The following is a 26,744-nucleotide window of genomic DNA, read 5'->3' as shown; positions in this document are numbered from 1 at the left end:
TTGCGTATGCTTCACTGAGGACCCTAGTGAGCGGAGCGCAGCCTGGCGGAGAGTAGAGAACTAAGGGAAGGGAACCAGTCTACATTTTCTACCTCCTACCCAGAAGAGTTCCTTGTATCCCGGAATCGGCGTATTTCACTATGAGATAGTCCAGGGGTGTAGAGATCGTAAGTGATCGGAAGCCCTGGAGTATCGAGGATGGGCTATCGTCGGTGGTCGATCATCTTTAAAGCATTGTCTTAAGTCATGCTTAGAACATATTTTAAACTTGAACAATATTCATTTTAGAAATGAAAATATAGTATCACTATACGCCAGTAAATGCCAGTAGCATGTCCATTACGACACAAATCTATCAAATTCTGGTTTATACCCATACCTTCCCTCGCTTTCTTTCAAAACGTTTAATTAACCGCGATCGAAAGTTGTGTTCTCTAAACAAAGTTTTCATAGCCATATTTTCTGTTGGGTGTAAATAATTAAACAGACAATAGATTTGTAACATTTGAATAGATGTTTTACCCTCTTCACCTGACCAATTTGTGTCATTGTATTTTGTTTCTATTATTTACTCGAACAACAATTGTTTAGAGAGTCGGCACCGCCATATTTGATTCGCTGTTTTGGTTTCATGTTTACATCTTTTTACATTCGCTGCTGATTGTATCTGGTAAGGATGTCACAATTTAACATTTAAACATGTAGTTAGTTTGTAGTTAATGATCAACTCTGTATCAATTCAATCCGACATTTAGATGTGTTGCGACGGTTGTTGTTCAAAGAGTTGTCTCCCTGATCAGATATCTCAATAGAGGGTGTTCCCCGGCCAGTCCAGACCCACATACACACACGTACACCCTCCCACACCACATAGTCCAAATTAGTATAGGCAAATAAAGATTACTTCGGTTTGGTTACCGCTTTTGTTCTCAATAAGACCTCCCCACACCCTACCCAGCTGCGGAGCGATAATAATCAGGTTGTGTACAACCCTGCGTAAGGATCGATCTAATCTGGTACAATACCACAGCCTTAGGAGCATGACACAATATACATGCATACATAATACATATATACGTATGTTTTTTTATGGATTTTTTTCATGCAGATAAAAAATCTTACCTACCGTACAAAAACTAGCTGCCTACCTACCCTATTGTTTTTGGAGCTGAAAAGTAGAAACTCCTTCTTTGTCATTGTTGACAGGCAGAGGGGCCTCCGGTTTATAGAAGTTTTGCCTTGGCTAACTACTTTTAAGTGTATTCTTTTAAACATGATATTTTCATCAACACAAAGTTTAAACATTATATCATGGTTTGATGTGATTAGTTTTCCAACTTTTCCCGATTGATGTTAATTGATATTATTTTTGAGAGCACGAAAATAAGCAATTTTACATGGTTTTTTGAAAATCAGGCATTCAAAACCAGAAGTGTGTTTTGTTTATTAATAAATAAGTTCAAATATTTTTTTTTATCCAAAATTGTACCCAAACCATCTGAAAATTACTGAACTTTTACAACATATCAAAGTTATTCTTTTATATTCAACTATTTAAGAGTTTATCTAAAAACCCTAAGCACATACAAAGGTACATCTGCTGATCGTAAATTTGGAGGAGTTGCCAATCTCTTTGTATATATGTTTCTGGTCTTAGATAGGTTTCTATTCTAATATTTAATGATTTAAGGAGATTATCTTACTGTGTTTGTTTTCTTTTACCAGAGAATTATGGATATACCACAATGCCAAGCATCTAACAATGCGAAACTAATGGGGTCTCCAATAAATCGTTTCCTAGTTCCAAGTCCAATCCCAACCAGACGAGCTAGAACACAATCACAGTAAGTACTGTCAATTCAAGTCATATACCAACTTTTGTGTAGTCCATTTTTCGACACTTTAATAAAAATGCTATTCTTGTTGTTTTCAAGGTCAGAAGTTGCCTCCAAAAGTGCTGTATACAAAGGTATTGTGAAGAATTTCTGTAGAGAGAAGGGTCACGGCTTTATTCAGGAACTCGAGGAGGATCAGACTGAACATGAAAAAGAAACCTTATTTGTTCATATTTCCGAGTAAGTGTTTTATTATTCAATAATAAATACCAATTATGGACCTTTGATACAGTCCATATGGTGTTATAATGCCCTGATAGAACTCGGGGTATTGTGACATCACAATCGCAATATCGAATAGTGAGTGACGTCACAATAGGAATATTGACTCAGTGTTTCTAAAATTAGAAACATTGAGTCAATTAGAATGGTGGAAAATTGGAGCTTATCTAATATATATGAATATTGAATACAACTTTGAATATCCTTTTCGAACATCACTTTATATGCCATAAACTTACTTGAATTCTCCTTGCTACAGAAAAATTTGGTCTTTCAACTTTTGTCAAGTCAAATGGCATGGTTGCTGCCAAAATTTTAATGGCAATAATATGTTAGTCTGCTCAATAATATGACATTCTTTAAAGGAACAATTTAGTGAAGCATGGAATTCTTCCATATAGCAATGAAACAAAATTTACATACATCCTTTTGAAAAATAAAAAGAAATTCCTGGAAAAATTAATTCACAACATTGTTTACAATATTAATTGATGTCATTCATATTCCTAATCATATAGTATCAAGCAGATTGAATATGCCATACCCATATATACCCAATCGTAAATACTTTCATAGCATGAGAGTCAACTAGTCAGCCATTATTTTATCAGACGTTATTTTGCTGACTATCGACTCTTATTTCAGAAGGCTAATTTCTTTGATGCAGCTTCCGATGTCAGATGAAGACGGAAGGAAAAATGAAATAATATCAATATTTATAGCTCTAACAAAGATAACATTGATGTGTACTTACGTATTGAATATCACATTTATATAGTAAAAACATAACCCAAGGCCTCATAAAGTGGTATTTTATAGGAGTGTCACGGTTAACTGAAAATACGGTTAATCGAAAAATTCAACCGTACGGTTCGGTTCGGTACGATAATTCTTAGTTTCGGTTCGGTTCATTAAAAAAAATAACTGTCCTTTAATACCTGTAATTTACGTGTATAAACTGTATTGCAGATTATTTCATTGAAAATACGGCGAACTTGTTTGTCAGAATCCCGAGAAATACACCTGTTGACCGACATATATGTGTAACACGTGTGCAAGTTCAGTCATTCAGAAGATCGTTTTTTGCTGTCTGCGGACATTTTTTTGCACATACATAATATCTAAATGATATATTTCACTTATTGTTTGATATTTTATAATTGATGATTTTTTTATTGTATTTTTTTCGATAACAATCCTGCAGAATATCGGCAGCTAAATCAGGCTGCCATTGTGTTGCCGATTGTAAACAATCCCGTTTCCGTCGGCCAATATTCCGTGAATTAAACCATTTTACGATTGAACATGCACCTGGTACGTAATAATGTTTATCTCTATTATAATTCCAATGCATAATACTTTTTAAACACTTTTTCTGAGATAATACCGATGTATTGATTTGCGGTAAAACTTACGATTTTCACATGTCAATCATCACATAATAATGCATCATGAAGGATATGAGAAAAGTTTTAGTGACGAAATAATGTACCATAAAGGATACGAGGACATATATCTCTCTGTGACTGATTAATGTGTCAATTGTACTGAAAGAGTTAAAAAGATAAAAAAATGTTCAATTAGAATTTTTAAAGATGTTCCACTGCTGACAGATCATAAATGATACTCATTACTCAATATTTGAACAAAAATTGGTATTTAATCGTGTTATATGTCTAATTAAGACACAAAATGATATAAAATAATTAATGAATTTCTTTGCTGCATGCACTTTTAGTACTTCAATCTATATAGGATATAGTGCTGTGGATTATTTTTCAGGACACAATTAATTATATGTTTTTAATTAGAAGTAAAATTTTGATAAAGAAAAAAACCATTTGTTGAAGTGATATACCATCTTTAAATCTAAAGCAAAACTTGTTTTTGATAGAAAATAGACTTAAAAAGTGTTCAATTAAGATTTGTCTGAACCGAACCGAAAAAACCGAAAACCGATCAAAAAAAGTTGAAACCAAACCGAGCTGAAAAAACATGAACCGTGACATCCCTACAGTAGTAATTTAGCAGATGAAGTATGATGCATCCATTCAGTAAAATTTTGACCTAGTTTTAAATATGGAGGCTGGTTAATACAAAACACAGAATGTGAATTCAAGCAGACAGAACACATGTAAAAGTGATGGCAGATCAAGCGTTTCAGTGACCTCTCATTGCTGACCGAACACTAATATTTTGGTTACTGTACGCCATGCATCATATATGTATTACAATTGTTTGACCTCTTGTAACACACTGTTGAGTGTCAGAGTAAATAAATAAACCTGCAATGCAGATTCGGTGGTTTTGTTGATGATTATTTGATAATGTAATCATGATGAAATACTTATGAATTAAATTTTAATATTGTTGACTATGAAGCAAGAATTGCTATTCAGTTCAAAGCTAAAGGATGGGCAACATGTTTTGTCAAAGTTATGTTAACTTTCAAGAAAATACAAATAAATATGTATTGCCTTTAGTACTTTCAGTACTTTGATATCTATTTAATGTTTCAAAAGAGTCCCGTTTTGCAATACCTCTTACATTGTTGGAGTAATAATCAAGTTGAATTTCCAGAGGGTATACAAAAGCAAGAAATAATTACCTGTTTTATTACGTACTTGAAAAAGTTGTTAAAGCAATTTAAACTTAAATAATAGGACTTAGGCATAGGAATTTAGCTAGTCATATTAAAGGTGCTTTACTCTACTGGTGCGGGTTTGGCCTACTCCAACTTTCATAAGAACCAGTTAATTTCTGGAAAAAATGCAACATTCATTGCACTCAGACTCTTTCTACCAAGACAGTTGTCTACTACAGATGCTGCATAATACCAAATTATCATTATCAATGATATATGTATTACCATTTCTTTTTAAATGCTCAAAACCATGAAAATGTTAAAATTTATCATTTTCATAGTCGTTTCTGTATGTTTTAAGATATTTTGTCAGTGACTTTGGGGGAGTCAGCTAGATGAGTCCTGGACACATTGTATTCATGTTATTTTTTAAATATATAGTTTTGGTATTAGTTATGGACATACCTTAAAGCTTCTGCTAAAATTGCTGTTTTGTCATTGTAGTATTGAAGGAGAGTATGTACCGAAGAAAGGTGACCATGTGTCATTCAAGAAGCTTTTAATTCCACCCAAGATGGAGAAATATCATGCTGTCCACGTAGTGATTACTCATTTACAGGAGGGAGTTTCACACGAGAAGTGGGACGGCGGCCAGTGAGGAGCTGATACATCAGATATTTACATGTATGCATGGAGAACAGTGTGATAACATGTACAATGTTTGGTGACTAGTGCTATCATTGTCCTATACCTTTGGAATGTGAAAGAGAACTGTTCTAAAACCAATCTATTTATGGCCATGTGTCTGATTTTCAACGCTTGTAGGATCACCAACTCTTTGATTCCAACGTTGAAAATATAATCATGTGTCAAATTGATGTCTATTTTCTAATTATGTAATAGAAGTTTAACAATGACAGTGACAATTTATCTACCCAGTCATTGAGTCTTTGTTATTTATGCAGACACACAGGGATAGACTGCTAGAGATGAAATACTTTAATCTAAACTTAGAGCGTATAAAGTCTCACTCAAATGAAAAATAAGCTAACACTTATGTTTTTATGTTATCTGTTGATAAGGGTAGGTGGCATTGTTTAAAAAATTACGAAGGCTGTTCTTAACTTATAATTATATGAGTGGGAAATTTTAATCTAAGGGAGACAAAAACTTAACATACCATTACTACCTCTGTATCCAGTGATTGATACATGATACCATGAAATGTCATGTCAAATTAACATGGAGAAGAAGACGGAATTGTCAAAATTTTAAATGTACATTTAATTCATCCATGTATTTTAGGGGGAAGATACCAATATTAAAAATATCAATTATTTCAAGAAAGTCAACTGACAAGCAGTTAATTTAAACAAAGAGAGAGTATGTTTTGTCCATAAGATCTACATGTCTTTGTTTCAATCTTAACATTGATGCACTTCAGGTGTCGATTCCACTTAAAATTATGGACACAGGTTTGATCCAGGCGTTGGTCCATATTTTGTATTCACTGAAGGTTTCTCACCCTCACACTGTTTTCTTTGTACTTGACATAACACTTTTTAATGATAATCATTCAGAAATGTTTTTGTATTAATTATAGATGGACTATTGTAATTTCTTATGTATAACTGATATCATATGTAAACTTTGAATTTGTTGATTTTTAATGAAAGGTCCAGGGAGGTAATCCAGCAATACAATAAATGATTACCTGTTTAGTGCTATTCCTATCTATACAATGTAGATATATACTGTTAGATCATTAACACTTCCTTCTTAGCTACTTGATAGAAAACCCAGATTTACAGATTTATTTTATACAAATATTATTTTGTTATGGCGTTTAACCATTTTCTGATTCTAATGTCTTTTAAATAACATGTCAATTAGCTTCTTTTGATGCCAATGATAATTATCAGTTTTATGGTCATTATCTATAACGATAGTCTAAGTCAGTATTTTTAAAATGGCACTAGTTAGATTAAAGATGCTCCACCGCCATAGAGCATAATCAATAAGTATCATTTGGACAATATACATGTACATTGTATATGTCTAATTAACACAAAATACATTTAAAATAATCTATTTCGCTTTTAATTTGTTGTCTGCAATTATTACTTCATTCCATTGCATATAGACCATGGATTTTTTCAGGATGCAATTAATTATTTTAAACACTTTTATTAGGTAAAATAAGCTCAAATGTTTCAATGATGGTAAAAGTGTAAAAAAAAAAAACCAAACAAACAATTTGTGCGGTCTTTATTCAGCAAGTAAACATTACCATAATAATGGTATTTGTTGGCGGTGTAGCACCTTTATCCTAATGTTTTGGAAATAACTTTATACAAAAAACTTCTGTCATAAGTATTACTTGTTTTAGGTAATTACATTGGAATTTCAGATAATCATTTTAAGTTAGATCCGATGAAGGGTAGCAAGGGCAGTAACTCTGACAGGTCAAATAACACACTTTGCCTGTGTACAGGACCCATCCACATTTGTCAAAATGTTTGCGTATACCAATATTGTGTAAAACAAATATGGAATTTTCCAATTGTAATGACTGACAAAAATGTCTGTAAAATGATTTCAAACTTAACAAAATCATTGACCATGCTACTGCTTTACACATGGCTTGATAAGTATTATTTGTTTTAATAAATGTTTTTGTGTATCATTCTTATGCTGTAAGTAGATTCAGTTCTGCATACACATTTTCAGTTCCTTAATATTTTATCACTTGGCAGGTTTTGTTGTTATTGAAAGTGTTCAGTGATGCCAGGACGCAATTTAATATCTACGATATGTAATAGCTAAATAAAGTGCCCATAAAACCAATGGCGGCCAATTCAAGTATCGGGAATTTGTTACAGGAAACAATATGACTCATTTATGGTAAAGGAAGTAGTAAGGCTCATCTTTATTCTTATCATCAAACCTAGACTATACCAGTCTACGCATGTACCCAGTCTATACAAGTCTACGCATGTATCTCATCAAGTAAAGGGCACAAACTATTTTGATTCTTTGCAATTAATTGTGTATTTTTTTCATATTGGTCTCTCCCATGTTTATGTCTCATGATCATGACTTGCAAATAATTAAGGCATATTTCCTTTGATTTTGTACTTTCTATATGATATGTAAGTGTCATAATTTCAGATATGTAAGTGTCATAACTTCCGACCACAGGCACTTGTTATATTGGTATAAATTCTTTAGCCTCTGGTATTCTGGTCTGGTACGTAGATGGAACATTTGTGTCAAGATCCTGTGTTGTTGATCTATTATTTGCTGGTGCATTGTTATGTGTTGACATTTAACATTAACTTGTGAGCTGTATTGGACGAATGTTCTGACCATTGCAGAATTTAAATACATGTACTTAAAGTGTGTATATATCATTGTGAGAGAACCAGGGCTGATTGCACTACCCCACACTGCACTTATTGATAAAGTGTAAAGTCAGTACTGCAATCAGCTGTGTGTCTCCAACAGTGATATGTATATATGTGTTCATTATATTTCCTTTATTGGTGTGAATTTGATATTGTAATTTTATGTACTTTAAGAAAAGTATGTGTTAGTGAAATTTTCTGTGGTAAGAATTAATGGAAGGTATGTTCAGACTAAGTTATATATACTCCTTGTATAGGACGTCACAACTGTAGCAGATATCCTTTTGGTAGGCTACTCATGGTGTAGAAAGGCAATTGTCACCGCTGGCATATCCTTATAGTACTACCAAAGTGTATTTAGTAGGAATAAATGTTATCCATTTCCTTTAGACTTTAATAAAACTCGTCCAAATTTCACTGTTTCTGAGTTGTTTTGTTTTAAAGTATGTATATTTTATCCTTTAATAATGTTATTTTGGCAATGATTCATCAGTCATATAGCAAGAATAGAGGACAATTATAGTAGCCCTTGTTAGATCTAATGGACTCTTGACCGTTACTGTTCATGTGTATTACCCGTCCAAAATTGCTCCTAGGCCAATTTTCAAAATGGCTGCAAGGACCAAAAAGAAGTTTAATATTGTGTTGTGATATTTTCCAAATAAAAGTAAAAGGAACAAAAGGTCTCCTGGTAAAAGGTCAAGGTCATTTGGGACAATGAAATGAGGAAAAATTAAAGACAAAGATAAGTTCCTTTGAATATTTTTCAATCTCGAACAATGACTTGCCTATGTATTTCAGGTGCAATTTGAGTTTTTAAAGCCGATAACTTGTTGATGTCATGGACTGGCTTAGTATATTGATATACAGTTGTATGTATATATAAGTCTGGACTTCGTTGACAGTTTGGATTTCCATTTATCAAAAGGGAAATGTGCCTGCAAAATGTAGGGAAATGGAATACACAAAGTAAAAACAAAAGTATGGTATGCAAAGACGTTTTTGTTTACAGCTAAGCATTGAAATAAAATCCTTCATTAACAATATGACGATATGTAATAATGATTACTTGATTCATGATACACTGAAACCACTGCACTGTGAGCGATTTTTATTCCCTGTGATTAAAAATAGATTGTTTGGTGAATGTTATGTGAGTTGTACTTTTTGCACCGATGTTTGATACTACACGTTCCTTCCTGACGACGAAATCGTCGAGTGCCCGGATGAGGTTAGCCCGGAATGTATCCATAGAGAGGCTACTGAAGTCGCACGGATCGACCTCTGTCTTTGTTCTTTGTCTATGGTAGAGGAAGTTGTAGGTCTTCAGCTTTCCGACCACGTCCGTTTCTGATGCCTTCCGTGGCTGATCTTTATCAAGTAAACGTTGAAAACACCGATTTACGTTTAGATTTGTGGCCGGAAAACGCATCGGCAGCTTTCTGCAGTTTGTAGTATTTCTTTAAAACACCGAAAAATGCCGGCTTCTTCTTGTGGAAGTTTTTCCCACGCAATCGTTCAAAACTGTATTTTGTGTTAAGTTTTCTTGAATCGAACAAATTTTCAAAGTCGGGCGTATCATCTTGATCATCATCGCTTGATATACACTTTTCGCTAGGCTCAAGATCTACTGCTTTCGTTGATGGCCGATCTTGTTCGAATTCCTCTTCAGCGATAACACCAGAAGTATTTGTCACATGGATTGTTGTTCTTCTCTTTGTGTCGACCTTTGGCGCCACAGGTTGGTACAACATGTAGCTGGCACCGACAGGAGATGTGAGGTAGATCGAGGGGATTTCCTGTGATGGCGCGCCGGTGATGTCTTCTTTTTCTTACCATCCTTAAGAACAATATTTTTACAAAGGGATCCTCTATGGGAGCTGCGCCTTCCGCCGTGCTCCAACACGTGCTTTTCGCATGACTTTGAAGCTGTTACGACACCAACTTCATGAGCTGTTTTCTCATTATCTACTTTTTCGCTGATATACATAGTGGTCATGCTGTTTTTACCAAATGCGGAAATTCTACGAGCGCCGGTTGGGGTCCTAGACGACAACCTAGATTTGTTATCGCTTGATCGAAAGCTTTTCTTCCGATGAGTTCCTTTCTCTGAGATAGGAGGTAATTTTGAGGAGGTATTTTGTGTTTTCTTGTCAGATTCTACTCCCGCTATACCAGAAATATTTTCCTTTGCAATGTTGTACCTTCTTGCGATTTTCCTGCTGATTTGCTTTGCTCTTTTAAATCTAGGATCGAATTTGGAGTCTTCCTCCAGTATGAGAAGAAAATCCTCAAAATCGGGAACAAAATCGAGAAAGCGATATTGGACACCGGATGAACTATTGCTTTCTTCCGCGTCCATTTCTGCGTATTTTGATACGGGTTTGAACGCTGAAATTCGCCGCTTTTCCCATTCGGCATACATATCCTCCTGTTCTTTCTTCGCTTGGTACTTTTCTTTCATGTAAAGCATCTGAGCTTCATTGATGACGTTTCCAGAGTACCATTTGATTTAACATGTGACTTTCTTCACCACGTGACTTAATTTAGGGCACATTTGAAACAAAATGGCGGCATATGTAATGATTGTACACGGGTGGAAAATTACATATCATGACCACAGGTGTTCGTTTCTAATATAAGTAGAAGTATAATACCCAGTATTATACTTATACTTATATTAGAAACGAACACCTGTGATCATGACAGAACATTTAACATTAATTATCAGAACAAATTATATTAAATTTAATCCAAATATGCACGAAAATTAAATTTGAACACTTAATAAGGAAATGATATGTAAATTACCGCATCAAATGGAGCTGTCGCCTAGCAGTTGAAAATCAACGGTAGCTGACGTCTAACTCACATTTATTGTATAACTTACCTGGGTGCATTTTTCCATAACTCAATAAAACATATAAGAAACACAAACATAACAGTTTATCTTAGTAATCCGTTATCGAGCAAGTATTACGGACTATGACCTTTAACCCGGACGATTGAATATTCCACCCTGCTAAAAGTTGTCACCCGCCATGACGGAAAAAAGTTGCCCTAAATTTTTTCGCGGTCACATGACCAAATCAACATTTTCTACTAGACTGGTTCCCGCCCTCAGTGTTACCTCCCTTGCGTATGCTTCACGAGGACCCTAGTTGAGCGGACGCGCAGCCTGGCGGAGAGTAGAGAACTAAGGGAAGGGAACCAGTCTACATTTTCTACCTCCCTACCCAGAAGAGTTCCTTGTATCCCGGAATCGGCGTATTTCACTATGAGATAGTCCAGGGGTGTAAGAGATCGTAAGTGATCGGAAGCCCTGGAGTATCGAGGATGGGCTATCGTCGGTGGTCGATCATCTTTAAAGCATTGTCTTAAGTCATGTGTTAGAACATATTTTCAACTAGAACAATATTCATTTTAGAAATGAAAATATAGTATCACTATACGCCAGTAAATGCCAGTGGCATGTCCATTACGACACAAATCTATCAAATTCTGGTTTATACCCATACCTTCCCTCGCTTTCTTTCAAAACGTTTAATTAACCGCGATCGAAAGTTGTGGTCTCTAAACAAAAGTTTTATCATAGCCATATTTTCTGTTGGGTGTAAATAATTAAACAGACAATAGATTTGTAACATTTGAATAGATGTTTTACCCACTTCATTTGACCAATTTGTGTCATTGTATTTTGTTTATATTATTTACTCGAACAACAATTGTTTAGAGAGTCGGCACCGCCATATTTGATTCGCTGTTTTGGTTTCATGTTTACATCTTTTTACATTCGCTGCTGATTGTATCTGGTAAGGATGTCACAATATAACATTTTAACATGTAGTTAATTTGTAGTTAATGATCAACTCTGTATCAATTCAATCCGATATTTAGATGTGTTGCGACGGTTGTTGTTCAAAGAGTTATCTCCATGATCAGATATCTCAATAGAGGGTGTTCCCCGGCCAGTCCAGACCCACATACACACACGTACACCCTCCCACACCACATAGTCCAAAATTAGTATAGGCAAATAAAGATTACTTCGGTTTGGTTACCGCTTTTGTTCTCAATAAGACCTCCCCACACCCTACCCAGCTGCGGAGCGATAATAATCAGGTTGGGTACAAACCTGCGTAAGGATCGATCTAATCTGGTACAATACCACAGCCTTAGGAGCATGACACAATATACATGCATACATAATAAATATATACGTATGTTTTTTTATGGATTTTTTCATGCAGATAAAAAATCTTACCTACCGTACAAAAACTAGCTGCCTACCTATCCTATTGTTTTTGGAGCTGAAAAGTAGAAACTCCTTCTTTGTCATTGTTGACAGGCAGAGGGGCCTCCGGTTTATAGAAGTTTTGCCTTGGCTAACTACTTTTAAGTGTATTCTTTTAAACATGATATTTTCATCAACACAAAGTTTAAACATTATATCATGGTTTGATGTGATTAGTTTTCCAACTTTAAGTTTTCCCGATTGATGTTAATTGATATTATTTTTGAGAGCACGAAAATAAGCAATTTTACATGGTTTTTTGAAAATCAGGCATTCAAAACCGGAAGTGTGTTTTGTTTATTAATAAATAAGTTCAAATATTTTTTTTTATCCAAAATTGTACCCAAACCATCTGAAAATTACTGAACTTTTACAACATATCAAAGTTATTCTTTTATATTCAACTATTTAAGAGTTTATCTAAAAACCCTAAGCACATACAAAGGTACATCTGCTGATCGTAAATTTGGAGGAGTTGCCAATCTCTTTGTATATATGTTTCTGGTCTTAGATAGGTTTCTATTCGAATATTTAATGATTTAAGGAGATTATCTTACTGTGTTTGTTTTCTTTTACCAGAGAATTATGGATATACCACAATGCCAAGCATCTAACAATGCGAAACTAATGGGGTCTCCAATAAATCGTTTCCTAGTTCCAAGTCCAATCCCAACCAGACGAGCTAGAACACAATCACAGTAAGTACTGTCAATTCAAGTCATATACCAACTTTTGTGTAGTCCATTTTTCGACACTTTAATAAAAATGCTATTCTTGTTGTTTTCAAGGTCAGAAGTTGCCTCCAAAAGTGCTGTATACAAAGGTATTGTGAAGAATTTCTGTAGAGAGAAGGGTCACGGCTTTATTCAGGAACTCGAGGAGGATCAGACTGAACATGAAAAAGAAACCTTATTTGTTCATATTTCCGAGTAAGTGTTTTATTATTCAATAATAAATACCAATTATGGACCTTTGATACAGTCCATATGGTGTTATAATGCCCTGATAGAACTCGGGGTATTGTGACATCACAATCGCAATATCGAATAGTGAGTGACGTCACAATAGGAATATTGACTCAGTGTTTCTAAAAATAGAAACATTGAGTCAATTAGAATGGTGGAAAATTGGAGCATATCTAATATATATTAATATTGAATACAACTTTAAATATCCTTTTCGAACATCACTTTATATGCCATAAACTTACTTGAATTCTCTCTTTGCTACAGAAAAATTTGGTCTTTCAACTTTTGTCAAGTCAAATGGCATGGTTGCTGCCAAAATCTTAATGGCAATAATATGTTAGTCTGCTCAATAATATGACATTCTTTAAAGGAACAATTTAGTGAAGCATGGAATTCTTCCATATAGCAATGAAACAAAATTTACATACATCCTTTTGAAAAATAAAAAGAAATTCCTGGAAAAATTAATTCACAACATTGTTTACAATATTAATTGATGTCATTCATATTCCTAATCATATAGTATCAAGCAGATTGAATATGCCATACCCATATATACCCAATCGTAAATACTCCCATAGCATGAGAGTCAACTAGTCAGCCATTATTTTATCAGACATTATTTTGCTGACTATCGACTCTTATTTCCGAAGGCTAATTTCTTTGATGCAGCTTCCGATGTCAGATGAAGGTGGAAGGAAAAGTGCAATAATATCAATATTTATAGCTCTAACAAAGATAACATTGATGTGTACTTACGTATTGAATATCACATTTATATAGTAAAAACATAACCCAAGGCCTCATAAAGTGGTATTTTATAGGAGTGTCACGGTTAACCGAAAATACGGTTAATCGAAAAATTCAACCGTACGGTTCGGTTCGGTACGATAATTCTTAGTTTCGGTTCGGTTCATTAAAAAAAATAACTGTCCTTTAATACCTGTAATTTACGTGTATAAACTGTATTGCAGATTATTTCATTGAAAATACGGCGAAGTTGTTTGTCAGAATCCCGAGAAATACACCTGTTGACCGACATATATGTGTAACACGTGTGCAAGTTCAGTCATTCAGAAGATCGTTTTTTGCTGTCTGCGGACATTTTTTTGCACATACATAATATCTAAATGATATATTTCACTTATTGTTTGATATTTTATAATTGATGATTTTTTTATTATATTTTTTTCGATAACAATCCCGCAGAATATCGGCAGCTAAATCAAGCCGCCATTGTGTTGCCGATTGTAAACAATCCCGTTTCCGTCGGCCAATATTCCGTGAATTAAACCATTTTACGATTGAACATGCACCTGGTACGTAATAATGTTTATCTCTATTATAATTCCAATGCATAATACTTTTTAAACACTTTTTCTGAGATAATACCGATGTATTGATTTGCGGTAAAACTTACGATTTTCACATGTCAATCATCACATAATAATGCATCATGAAGGATATGAGAAAAGTTTTAGTGACGAAATAATGTACCATAAAGGATACGAGGACATATATCTCTCTGTGACTGATTAATGTGTCAATAGTACTGAAAGAGTTAAAAAGATAAGAAAATGTTCAATTAGAATTTTTAAAGATGTTCCACTGCTGACAGATCATAAATGATACTCATTACTCAATATTTGAACAAAAATTGGTATTTAATCGTGTTATATGTCTAATTAAGACACAAAATGATATAAAATAATTAATGAATTTCTTTGCTGCATGCACTTTTAGTACTTCAATCTATATAGGATATAGTGCTGTGGATTATTTTTCAGGACACAATTAATTATATGTTTTTAATTAGAAGTAAAATTTTGATAAAGAAAAAAACCATTTGTTGAAGTGATATACCATCTTCAAATCTAAAGCAAAACTTGTTTTTGATAGAAAATAGACTTAAAAAGTGTTCAATTAAGATTTGTCTGAACCGAACCGAAAAAAACCGAAAACCGATCAAAAAAAGTTGAAACCGAACCGAGCTGAAAAAACATGAACCGTGACATCCCTAGTATTTTAGCAGATGAAGTATGATGCATCCATTCAGTAAAATTTTGACCTAGTTTTAAATATGGAGGCTGGTTAATACAAAACACAGAATGTGAATTCAAGCAGACAGAACACATGTAAAAGTGATGGCAGATCAAGCGTTTCAGTGACCTCTCATTGCTGACCGAACACTAATATTTTGGTTACTGTACGCCATGCATCATATATGTATTACAATTGTTTGACCTCTTGTAACACACTGTTGAGTGTCAGAGTAAATAAATAAACCTGCAATGCAGATTCGGTGGTTTTGTTGATGATTATTTGATAATGTAATCATGATGAAATACTTATGAATTAAATTTTAATATTGTTGACTATGAAGCAAGAATTGCTATTCAGTTCAAAGCTAAAGGATGGGCAACATGTTTTGTCAAAGTTATGTTAACTTTCAAGAAAATACAAATAAATATGTATTGCCTTTAGTACTTTCAGTACTTTGATATCTATTTAATGTTTCAAAAGTGTCACGTTTTGCAATACCTCTTACATTGTTGGAGTAATAATCAAGTTGAATTTCCAGAGGGTATACAAAAGCAAGAAATAATTACCTGTTTTATTACGTACTTGCAAAAGTTGTTAAAGCAATTTAAACTTAAGTAATAGGACTTAGGCATAGGAATTTAGCTAGTCATATTAAAGGTGCTTTACTCTACTGGTGCGGGTTTGGCCTACTCCAACTTTCATAAGAACCAGTTAATTTCTGGAAAAAATGCAACATTCATTGCACTCAGACTCTTTCTACCAAGACAGTTGTCTACTACAGATGCTGCATAATACCAAATTATCATTATCAATGATATATGTATTACCATTTCTTTTTAAATGCTCAAAACCATGAAAATGTTAAAATTAATCATTTTCATAGTCGTTTCTGTATGTTTTAAGATATTTTGTCAGTGACTTTGGGGGAGTCAGCTAGATGAGTCCTGGACACGTCGTATTCATGTTATTTTTTTAATGTATAGTTTTGGTATTAGTTATGGACAATACCTTAAAGCTTCTGCTAAAATTGCTGTTTTGTCATTGTAGTATTGAAGGAGAGTATGTACCGAAGAAAGGTGACCATGTGTCATTCAAGAAGCTTTTAATTCCACCCAAGATGGAGAAATATCATGCTGTCCACGTAGTGATTACTCATTTACAGGAGGGAGTTTCACACGAGAAGTGGGACGGCGGCCAGTGAGGAGCTGATACATCAGATATTTACATGTATGCATGGAGAACAGTGTGATAACGTGTACAATGTTTGGTGACTAGTGCTATCATTGTCCTATACCTTTGGAATGTGAAAGAGAACTGTTCTAAAACCAATCTATTTATGGCCATGTGTCTGATTTTCAACGCTTGTAGGATCACCAACTCTTTGATTCCAACGTTGAAAATATAATCATGTGTCAAATTGATGTCTATTCTCTAATTATGTAATAGAAGTTTAACACTGACAGTGACAATTTATCTACCCAGTCATTGAGTCTTTGTTATTTATGCAGACACACAGGGATAGACTGCTAGAGATGAAATACTTTAATCTAAACTTAGAGCGTATAAAGTCTCACTCAAATGAAAAATAAGCTAACAATTATGTTGTTATGTTATCTGTTGATAAGGGTAGGTGGCATTGTTTAAAAAATTACGAAGGCTGTTCTTAACTTATAATTATATGAGTGGGAAATTTTAATCTAAGGGAGACAAAACTTAACATACCATTACTACCTCTGTATCCAGTGATTGATACATGATACCATGAAATGTCATGTCAAATTAACATGGAGAAAAAGACGGAATTGTCAAAACTTTAAATGTACATTTAATTCATCCATGTATTTTAGGGGGAAGATAACAATATTTAAAATATCAATTATTTCAAGAAAGTCAACTGACAAGCAGTTAATTTAAACAAAGAGAGAGTATGTTTTGTCCATAAGATCTACATGTCTATGTTTCATTCTTAACATTGATGCACTTCAGGTGTCGATTCCACTTAAAATTATGGACACAGGTTTGATCCAGGCGTTGGTCCATATCTTGTATTCACTGAAGGTTTCTCACCCTCACACTGTTTTCTTTGTACTTGACATAACACTTTTTAATGATAATCATTCAGAAATGTTTTTGTATTAATTATAGATGGACTATTGTAATTTCTTATGTATAACTCATATCATATGTAAACTTTGAATTTGTTGATTTTTAATGAAAGGTCCAGGGAGGTAATCCAGCAATACAATAAATGATTACCTGGTTAGTGCTATTCCTATCTATACAATGTAGATATATACTGTTAGATCATTAACACTTCCTTCTTAGCTACTTGATAGAAAACCCAGATTTACAGATTTATTTTATACAAATATTATTTTGTTATGGCGTTTAACCATTTTCTGATTCTAATGTCTTTTAAATAACATGTCAATTAGCTTCTTTTGATGCCAATGATAATTATCAGTTTTATGGTCATTATCTATAACGATAGTCTAAGTCAGTATTTTTAAAATGGCACTAGTTAGATTAAAGATGCTCCACCGCCATAGAGCATAATCAATAAGTATCATTTGGACAATATACATGTATATGTCTAATTAACACAAAATACATTTAAAATAATCTATTTCGCTTTTAATTTGTTGTCTGTGCAATTATTACTTCATTCCATTGCATATAGACCATGGATTTTTTCAGGATGCAATTAATTATTTTAAACACTTTTATTAGGTAAAATAAGCTCAAATGTTTCAATGATGGTAAAAGTGTAAAAAAAAAAAAAAAAAAAACCCAATTTGTGCGGTGTTTATTCAGCAAGTAAACATTACCATAATAATGGTATTTGTTGGCGGTGTAGCACCTTTATCCTAATGTTTTGGAAATAACTTTATACAAAAAACTTCTGTCATAAGTATTACTTGTTTTAGGTAATTACATTGGAATTTCAGATAATCATTTTAAGTTAGATCCGATGAAGGGTAGCAAGGGCAGTAACTCTGACAGGTGAAATAACACACTTTGCCTGTGTACAGGACCCATCCACATTTGTCAAAATGTTTGCGTATACCAACATTGTGTAAAACAAATATGGAATTTTCCAATTGTGATGACTGACAAAAATGTCTGTAAAATGATTTCAAACTTAACAAAATCATTGACCATGCTACTGCTTTACACATGGCTTGATAAGTATTATTTGTTTTAATAAATGTTTTTGTGTATCATTCTTATGCTGTAAGTAGATTCAGTTCTGCATACACATTTTCAGTTCCTTAATATTTTATCACTTGGCAGGTTTTGTTGTTATTAAAAGTGTTCAGTGATGCCAGGACGCAATTTAATATCTACGATATGTAATAGCTAAATAAAGTGCCCATAAAACCAATGGCGGCCAAGTATCAGGGATTTGTTACAGGAAGCAATATGACTCATTTATGGTAAAGGAAGTAGTAAGGCTCATCTTTATTCTTATCATCAAACCCAGACTATACCAGTCTACGCATGTACCCAGTCTATACCAGTCTACGCATGTATCTCACCAAGTAAAGGGCACAAACTATTTTGATTCTTTGCAATTAATTGTGTATTTTTTTTCATATTGGTCTCTCCCATGTTTATGTCTCATGATCATGACTTCCAAATAATTAAGGCATATTTCCTTTGATTTTGTACTTTCTATATGATATGTAAGTGTCATAATTTCAGATATGTAAGTGTCATAACTTCCGACCACAGGCACTTGTTATATTGGTATAAATTCTTAGCCTCTGGTATTCTGGTCTGGTACGTAGATGGAACATTTGTGTCAAGATCCTGTGTTGTTGATCTATTATTTGCTGGTGCATTGTTATGTGTTGACATTTAACATTAACTTGTGAGCTGTATTGGACGAATGTTCTGACTATTGCAGAATTTAAATACATGTACTTAAAGTGTGTATATATCATTGTGAGAGAACCATGGCTGATTGCACTACCCCACACTGCACTTATTGATAAAGTGTAAAGTCAGTACTGCAATCAGCTGTGTGTCTCCAACAGTGATATGTATATATGTGTTCATTATATTTCCTTTATTGGTGTGAATTTGATATTGTAATTTTATGTACTTTAAGAAAAGTATGTGTTAGTGAAATTTTCTGTGGTAAGAATTAATGGAAGGTATGTTCAGACTAAGTTATATATACTCCTTGTATAGGACGTCACAACTGTAGCAGATATCCTTTTGGTAGGTTACTCATGGTGTAGAAAGGCAATTGTCACCGCTGGCATATCCTTATAGTACTACCAAAGTGTATTTAGTAGGAATAAATGTTATCCATTTCCTTTAGACTTTAATAAAACTCGTCCAAATTTCACTGTTTCTGAGTTGTTTTGTTTTAAAGTATGTATATTTTATCCTTTAATAATGTTATTTTGGCAATGATTCATCAGTCATATAGCAAGAATAGAGGACAATTATAGTAGCCCTTGGTAGATCTAATGGACTCTTGACCGTTACTGTTCATGTGTATTACCCGTCCAAAATTGCTCTAGGCCAATTTTCAAAATGGCTGCAAGGACCAAAAAGAAGTTTAATATTGTGTTGTGATATTTTCCAAATAAAAGTAAAAGGAACAAAAGGTCTCCTGGTAAAAGGTCAAGGTCATTTGGGACAATGAAATGAGGAAAAATTAAAGACAAAGATAAGTTCCTTTGAATATTTTTCAATCTCGAACAATGACTTGCCTATGTATTTCAGGTGCAATTTGAGTTTTTAAAGCCGATAACTTGTTGATGTCATGGACTGGCTTAGTATATTGATATACAGTTGTATGTATATATAAGTCTGGACTTCGTTGATAGTTTGGATTTCCATTTATCAAAAGGGAAATGTGCCTGCAAAATGTAGGGAAATGGAATACACAAAGTAAAAACAAAAGTATGGTATGCAAAGACGTTTTTGTTTACAGCTAAGCATTGAAATAAAATCCTTCATTAACAATATGACGATATGTAATAATGATTACTTGATTCCTGATACACTGAAACCACTGCACTGTGAGCGATTTTTATTCCCTGTGGTTAAAAATAGATTGTTTGGTGAATGTTATGTGAGTTGTACTTTTTGCACCGATGTTTGATACTACACGTTCCTTCCTGACGACGAAATCGTCGAGTGCCCGGATGAGGTTAGCCCGGAATGTATCCATAGAGAGGCTACTGAAGTCGCACGGATCGACCTCTGTCTTTGTTCTTTGTCTATGGTAGAGGAAGTTGTAGGTCTTCAGCTTTCCGACCACGTCCGTTTCTGATGCCTTCCGTGGCTGATCTTTATCAAGTAAACGTTGAAACACCGATTTACGTTTAGATTTGTGGCCGGAAAACGCATCGGCAGCTTTCTGCATTTTGTAGTATTTCTTTAAAACACCGAAAAATGCCGGCTTCTTCTTGTGGAAGTTTTTCCCACGCAATCGTTCAAAACTGTATTTTGTGTTAAGTTTTCTTGAATCGAACAAATTTTCAAAGTCGGGCGTATCATCTTGATCATCATCGCTTGATATACACTTTTCGCTAGGCTCAAGATCTACTGCTTTCGTTGATGGCCGATCTTGTTCGAACTCCTCTTCAGCGATAACACCAGAAGTATTTGTCACATGGATTGTTGTTCTTCTCTTTGTGTCGACCTTTGGCGCCACAGGTTGGTACAACATGTAGCTGGCACCGACAGGAGATGTGAGGTAGATCGAGGGGATTTCCTGTGATGGCGCCGGTGATGTCTTCTTTTTCTTACCATCCTTAAGAACAATATTTTTACAAAGGGATCCTCTATGGGAGCTGCGCCTTCCGCCGTGCTCCAACACGTGCTTTTCGCATGACTTTGAAGCTGTTACGACACCAACTTCTTGAGCTGTTTTCTCATTATCTACTTTTTCGCTGATATACATAGTGGTCATGCTGTTTTTACCAAATGCGGAAATTCTACGAGCGCCGGTTGGGGTCCTAGACGACAACCTAGATTTGTTATCGCTTGATCGAAAGCTTTTCTTCCGATGAGTTCCTTTCTCTGAGATAGGAGGTAATTTTGAGGAGGTATTTTGTGTTTTCTTGTCAGATTCTACTCCCGCTATACCAGAAATATTTTCCTTTGCAATGTTGTACCTTCTAGCGATTTTCCTGCTGATTTGCTTTGCTCTTTTAAATCTAGGATCGAATTTGGAGTCTTCCTCCAGTATGAGAAGAAAATCCTCAAAATCGGGAACAAAATCGAGAAAGCGATATTGGACACCGGATGAACTATTGCTTTCTTCCGCGTCCATTTCTGCGTATTTTGATACGGGTTTGAACGCTGAAATTCGCCGCTTTTCCCATTCGGCATACATATCCTCCTGTTCTTTCTTCGCTTGGTACTTTTCTTTCATGTAACGCCTGAGCTTCATTGATGACGTTTCCAGAGTACCTTTTGATTTAACATCGCTTAGGTACATCATCTCTTCCCATAACTGTACCACTTCCTCTGTTGGCGTGCTTTCACTTGGAAGACGTATCTGTTCCATCATTCCATTTGCTGTATACGTCGTCTTTTCCGAACAAGGGAGCCTGGACAGATTTCTAACGATTGCGCTTGACGTTCGGAAATCGCTACTCTCACTGCTAATGTACGACTGGAAATCGGGAAGTTCCAGTAGACCTGGAGTTTCAAATTCTCCTGTTAACTTATTGACTTCCTCTGTTGTGCCAGGGAGTCGAGATAGGCGGCGCTGTGTGCTTTTTGGCACATGCCTTCGGATATTTGGGGCACTCTGGCGCCTTCGACGAGGGGGTTTAAACACGCCTACAAAACAAAGCATTGAATTAAAGACAATGAAAGTTCTTTGAAAAGAGCATTTATTATGGGTAGATGTACCAGAGAGATTAACAGACATGCATATAGAATAATCCACTGATAGTAAATAAAAGTACAGGGTAGGTCTATCTAATTAAGAAATTTACCGACAGTGTATTACAGAGACAAAAAACAGTTTACAGAAGAATGCATAGAAAACACAGTGGACGACAGAAGAGACATTGAATTTAAGATAACGGGAGGATTGACAGTATATTTAGAAAAAATATAGAGTAAATAATGAACAACATTTAAGAGGCAAAAGACAGTCCACAATAATGTAGGAAGGCATTGACAACGTTTTAGAGATCATGTTAATACTACAAATGACATCAGTAGGTATACAGAGAAAGGCAAATTGGAGATACAAGAGGACTTCACCGGTACATGTATGAACGAAAGTGGAAGACATTGGCAAAATGTAACCAAGGGTGGGCATTGAAATAAAAGAATGGGTGCAAAGGAAACGATTGTCATAGTATTGAATACAAGATTGTCACCGCAGGGTACATAGTCACATCTTTGCTAGCTTAGGCTTTTGATTGATTACGTTACACTCAACTTAGGGAGTGTTAATCAGAAGCCTAGGCTGGCGAAGATGGAGTATACATTTTTAATACTTAATGGTCAAATCATGGGCCTGCAATGGTAAACTACAACACAGTCTTATAGTTACAAAAGCATCGTGTACATATCGGCTTACTTTGTGCGTTTGGTGAACCGTCAAAGTTTGGTGCATTAAAGTATGCCTCGTTGCTAGACGGACACGAAGGAGTTGCAGATCCCCATGTGGTGGTGGTGGTACCACTGCTGTTACCAGGATAACCACTACTGGAATTAAACGTAGTCTGTGGAGACCGCGGCTTCCGGCGGCCATAATAGGTAAACTCTAACAGGAGGATTTCTTGCACCGTATCACATCCCTGAAATATGCGCAAAAATGATAAATGACAGATATGGAGCTACCCGTATTAGGCGATCAGTCGACTAATTACATTGTCATACCAATTTCCTTATAATCGTTAAAGTAATACTATTTCAAACACTTCACCTTTCTGCAATCTTTCATTCAATATCAAAAGAGAAAACGACATTTCTGAGATTCAGAGAGATTTATTCAAGTGTTATTCAAGTGGATTTATAAGAACACCCGTTCACCAAGACCAAGTTCGTATTTTCATTTTGACGATTATAAAGTTACCTCTTGATTGGCCAGCCTGTAGCAGCCCCTCCTTTCTCGCTCATTTCGTGCATATGCGTGAGTTTTCTTATGGATGACCTCTCCATCCCCCTCGAGTACGTGTAGGACCGCCACCATGGTCTCCAGTAACTGTCCCTCCATTACACGTATCGAACAGTGACCGCTCCATTTGTCTGAGTATAGGAAATCCCAGAATCCACCTGTGGGTTAACAAATCATGTAATTTGTAGATTTCAGGTGTACACGTGTTTCTGATCTTGACTGCTCCACATGATTTTATATTTTAAATACTGCCTCCGGTAGGCATCGAATACGGAACCTCTGGTTTACTAGTGTTACGCTCAGTTGATCGAATTACTCCCTATCTGTGAGGTATATTGAGGCTAGTATTCACCATGGTTACATGCACCCCCTCTATAAATATCTCGCTCTCGAGTTTCCAGAGGCCATCATGGTTCCTTCACAAGAAGAGCAAATAATTTTATATGAATTTAACCATTGCCTCAGCAAATCATCTAACTCGGAACTTCATTTTTACTTGTCTTACGCTTTTAATTATAATAAATACATGTAGCGATATAGGTTTATTGCAGCTCAGTTTAGACTTTCGGCTATATATTTGTTAGTAATGATTGAAGAACATGGTCGAGTTACAAAGTTGTTGGTACACTTGCACCAGTTTACAGTGGTCGGTACATGAACAGTAGCTGGGTCGGTAGAGCACTCGGCTAGTGTTCGGAAGGTCCCGGGTTCGAATCCCGGTCTGGCCGCTAGATTTTCTCCTCTCCTGTTACAGAATTGGCGCCTAACTAAATATTCCACGGTGATAGTGTTTGGAACGGTCTCGTATGCCTTCGAGGGCGAAGACTTCTAGAAAGAGGGATCGAGGAGTGTAGCGGGATTGGACTGGGTCGATCATCGCTGACCAGGTAGCTCGGTCGATAGAGCAACTTGACTAGTGTTCGGAGGGTCCCGGGTTCGAATCCCGGTCTGGCCGCTAGATTTTCTCCTCTCTTGTTACGTGCAGATGCTATTCGGGTATCACAATGGCCATCCTCGATATTCCAGGAGTTACTATCACTGACGTTATGTCTACCCCTGGAAACTGAAGACAGATCACGAGAATAAGTTCCTTTGAAGATTACAGAGAGCGACTCCCGACTTCAAAGCCACATATATAGCCAACCACAGTGGACCGCTAATTGATTCTTTTGATGTAAATGTTTTTGCAAATAGGTTGAAAAAATTAGTGCAAATAAAGAATTTGAATTTAATATATAGCAAAGGACCAAATTCAGCTGAAATTGCCTGATGTTGCCTTCAGTTTTAGTATGACATAGCCCAGGGATGGATGTAAATTCAGTGAGAGTAACTCCTGGAGCATCGAGGATCAACAATCGCCAGGACAAATGATACTCGGGTATCACAGTGGTCGATATACAGATGATACTCGGGTATCACAGAGGTCGATATACAGATGTTATTCTGATATCACAGTGGTCGGTATACAGATGATACTCGGGTATCACAGTGGTCGATATAAAGATGATACTCGGATATCACAGTGGTCGGTATACAGATGATACTCGGGTATCACAGTGGTCGGTATACAGGTGATACTCGGGTATCACAGTGGTCGGTATACAGGTGATACTCGGATATCACAGTGGTCGGTATACAGATGATACTCGGATATCACAGTGGTCGGTATACAGATGATACTCGGATATCACAGTGGTCGGTATACAGATGATACTCGGGTATCACAGTGGTCGGTATACAGGTGATACTCGGATATCACAGTGGTCGGTATACAGATGATACTCGGATATCACAGTGGTCGGTATACAGATGATACTCGGGTATCACAGTGGTCGGTATACAGATGATACTCGGGTATCACAGTGGTCGGTATACAGATGATACTCGGGTATCACAGTGGTCGGTATACATATGATACTCGGGTATCACAGTGGTCGGTACAGATACTGATACAAATGCAAAGATTCATCACATTACAATGACAAACACGAAAACATGAATGCCAAATATATTTTACCTATATCCAACTCCTTGTGTTCTCGTGTTTCATGGTTGAGCAAACTCTCGCTTAAAACAGTGGACTGCAGAGGCTGAATAAAACGCGTCGGTGACTCTGGATGTGCATCAAGTGTGTCCTTCTTCTCCAAATAAGGATTAACCTTGAACCAGAGTCGCTTGATGTTCTGGTTGAGAACACCACGCGCTCGGTTGTACAAGGCATCGTGGCGCTCGTTCATGCCCTATAATTACTAAGCAATATTCATCCTGGATACCAACAGATGCCGTGATGGTGTAAGTTAGTATTGCTGTGGACTCGTTAGTCCTATGACGTCACAATGCCATTTTGATTGTGACGTCATTCTTCTGTTGTTCTGATTGGTCATAACTTTGAACTTATGACGTTACGGAAAAGCGATGCTTTGTTGTTATCAATAAAAAACATACGTAAGGGAATTTCTTTTATTGGGACACTGCTGCCAGAGACATATCACAATTGTATATATTAAGTTTCTGTTCTATTGGGTCGTTCGGGACAATAATCCGAGATGTCCCGCCTTCTCCATCCTCGATATTCCAGGGGTTCCGATCACTTACAATCTCTACACCCCTGGACTATCTCATAGTGAAATTGAAGGCAGCTCAGCGGAAAACATTTGACCAATCACAGGCTAGCAAAGATTTCCTTTGAAGACTACAGAGAGAGCAACACCTAACATCAAAGCCACACAGTCAACCACAGTGTACTGTTATACGGTTCTTTTGATGTTACATCAAAGGACTGAAATACCTGTTCTGTTCTCTTGACTCCAGTTTTTCTTTGGGATAGTCCAGGGGTGTAGAGATCGTAAGTGATCGGAACTCCTGAGTATCGAGGATGCGCCTTCTCTCGAAATAGTATTTCATAAATGTTCGCGGTTTGTATCATTTCTGATTTTTTGCGTTGTTACTTAATAACCCCACTCACCCCACCTTCGTTTTGTTGTTGTTACAATAACATCTATTTGATAACCTCATTATATTGGTGTATTTTTTGCACATTCAAACTTCGCCCATTGTACATGTACGTAATTTTGAAACGGTGTAATCAGACCTTCCACTAATTTATTCATCCATCAGCTATATAGCTAGTTACTGGTTACCGAAAGTCCTTGCCATATACTGCACCGAAAGTACTCTGTGCCCAAAATATCTGTTCTTGCATTTTCCCTATGTAACAAAGTTGC

The 26,744-nt window shown here is 35.7% G+C and overlaps 3 protein-coding genes and 1 pseudogene across 3 annotated transcripts; 2 read left to right on the top strand and 2 right to left on the bottom strand.

Annotated features, from left to right (window-relative positions):
• Positions 1–561: 561 nt before the first annotated feature.
• On the top strand, positions 562–8,525 carry LOC138323247 (calcium-regulated heat-stable protein 1-like). Its single transcript, XM_069267678.1, has 4 exons — positions 562–670; positions 1,726–1,844; positions 1,935–2,075; positions 5,206–8,525. Exons 2-4 carry the CDS (start codon positions 1,732–1,734, stop codon positions 5,357–5,359), a joined length of 408 nt encoding a protein of 135 aa, XP_069123779.1. The 5' UTR covers positions 562–670; positions 1,726–1,731; the 3' UTR covers positions 5,360–8,525.
• Positions 8,526–8,673: 148 nt separating this feature from the next.
• On the bottom strand, positions 8,674–11,883 carry LOC138324329 (uncharacterized; annotated as a pseudogene).
• On the top strand, positions 11,810–19,770 carry LOC138323246 (calcium-regulated heat-stable protein 1-like). Its single transcript, XM_069267677.1, has 4 exons — positions 11,810–11,920; positions 12,982–13,100; positions 13,191–13,331; positions 16,461–19,770. The coding sequence occupies exons 2-4, from the start codon at positions 12,988–12,990 to the stop codon at positions 16,612–16,614; spliced, it is 408 nt and encodes a 135-aa protein (XP_069123778.1). The 5' UTR covers positions 11,810–11,920; positions 12,982–12,987; the 3' UTR covers positions 16,615–19,770.
• A 149-nt stretch (positions 19,771–19,919) lies between these two features.
• Positions 19,920–25,845, bottom strand: LOC138323245 (uncharacterized). The gene is made up of 4 exons (XM_069267676.1): positions 25,538–25,845; positions 23,479–23,678; positions 22,981–23,200; positions 19,920–22,226 (listed from the first exon to the last, which is right to left on the bottom strand). Exons 1-4 carry the CDS (start codon positions 25,755–25,757, stop codon positions 20,464–20,466), a joined length of 2,403 nt encoding a protein of 800 aa, XP_069123777.1. The 5' UTR covers positions 25,758–25,845; the 3' UTR covers positions 19,920–20,463.
• Between the last annotated feature and the right edge of the window lie 899 nt (positions 25,846–26,744).

This window comes from Argopecten irradians, chromosome 5 (assembly GCF_041381155.1).
Source record: "Argopecten irradians isolate NY chromosome 5, Ai_NY, whole genome shotgun sequence".
Taxonomy (NCBI): Eukaryota; Metazoa; Mollusca; class Bivalvia; order Pectinida; family Pectinidae; genus Argopecten; species Argopecten irradians.
The sequence above is the reverse complement of the archived record's forward strand: the minus strand, read 5'-3'. Positions and strand labels throughout refer to the sequence as shown.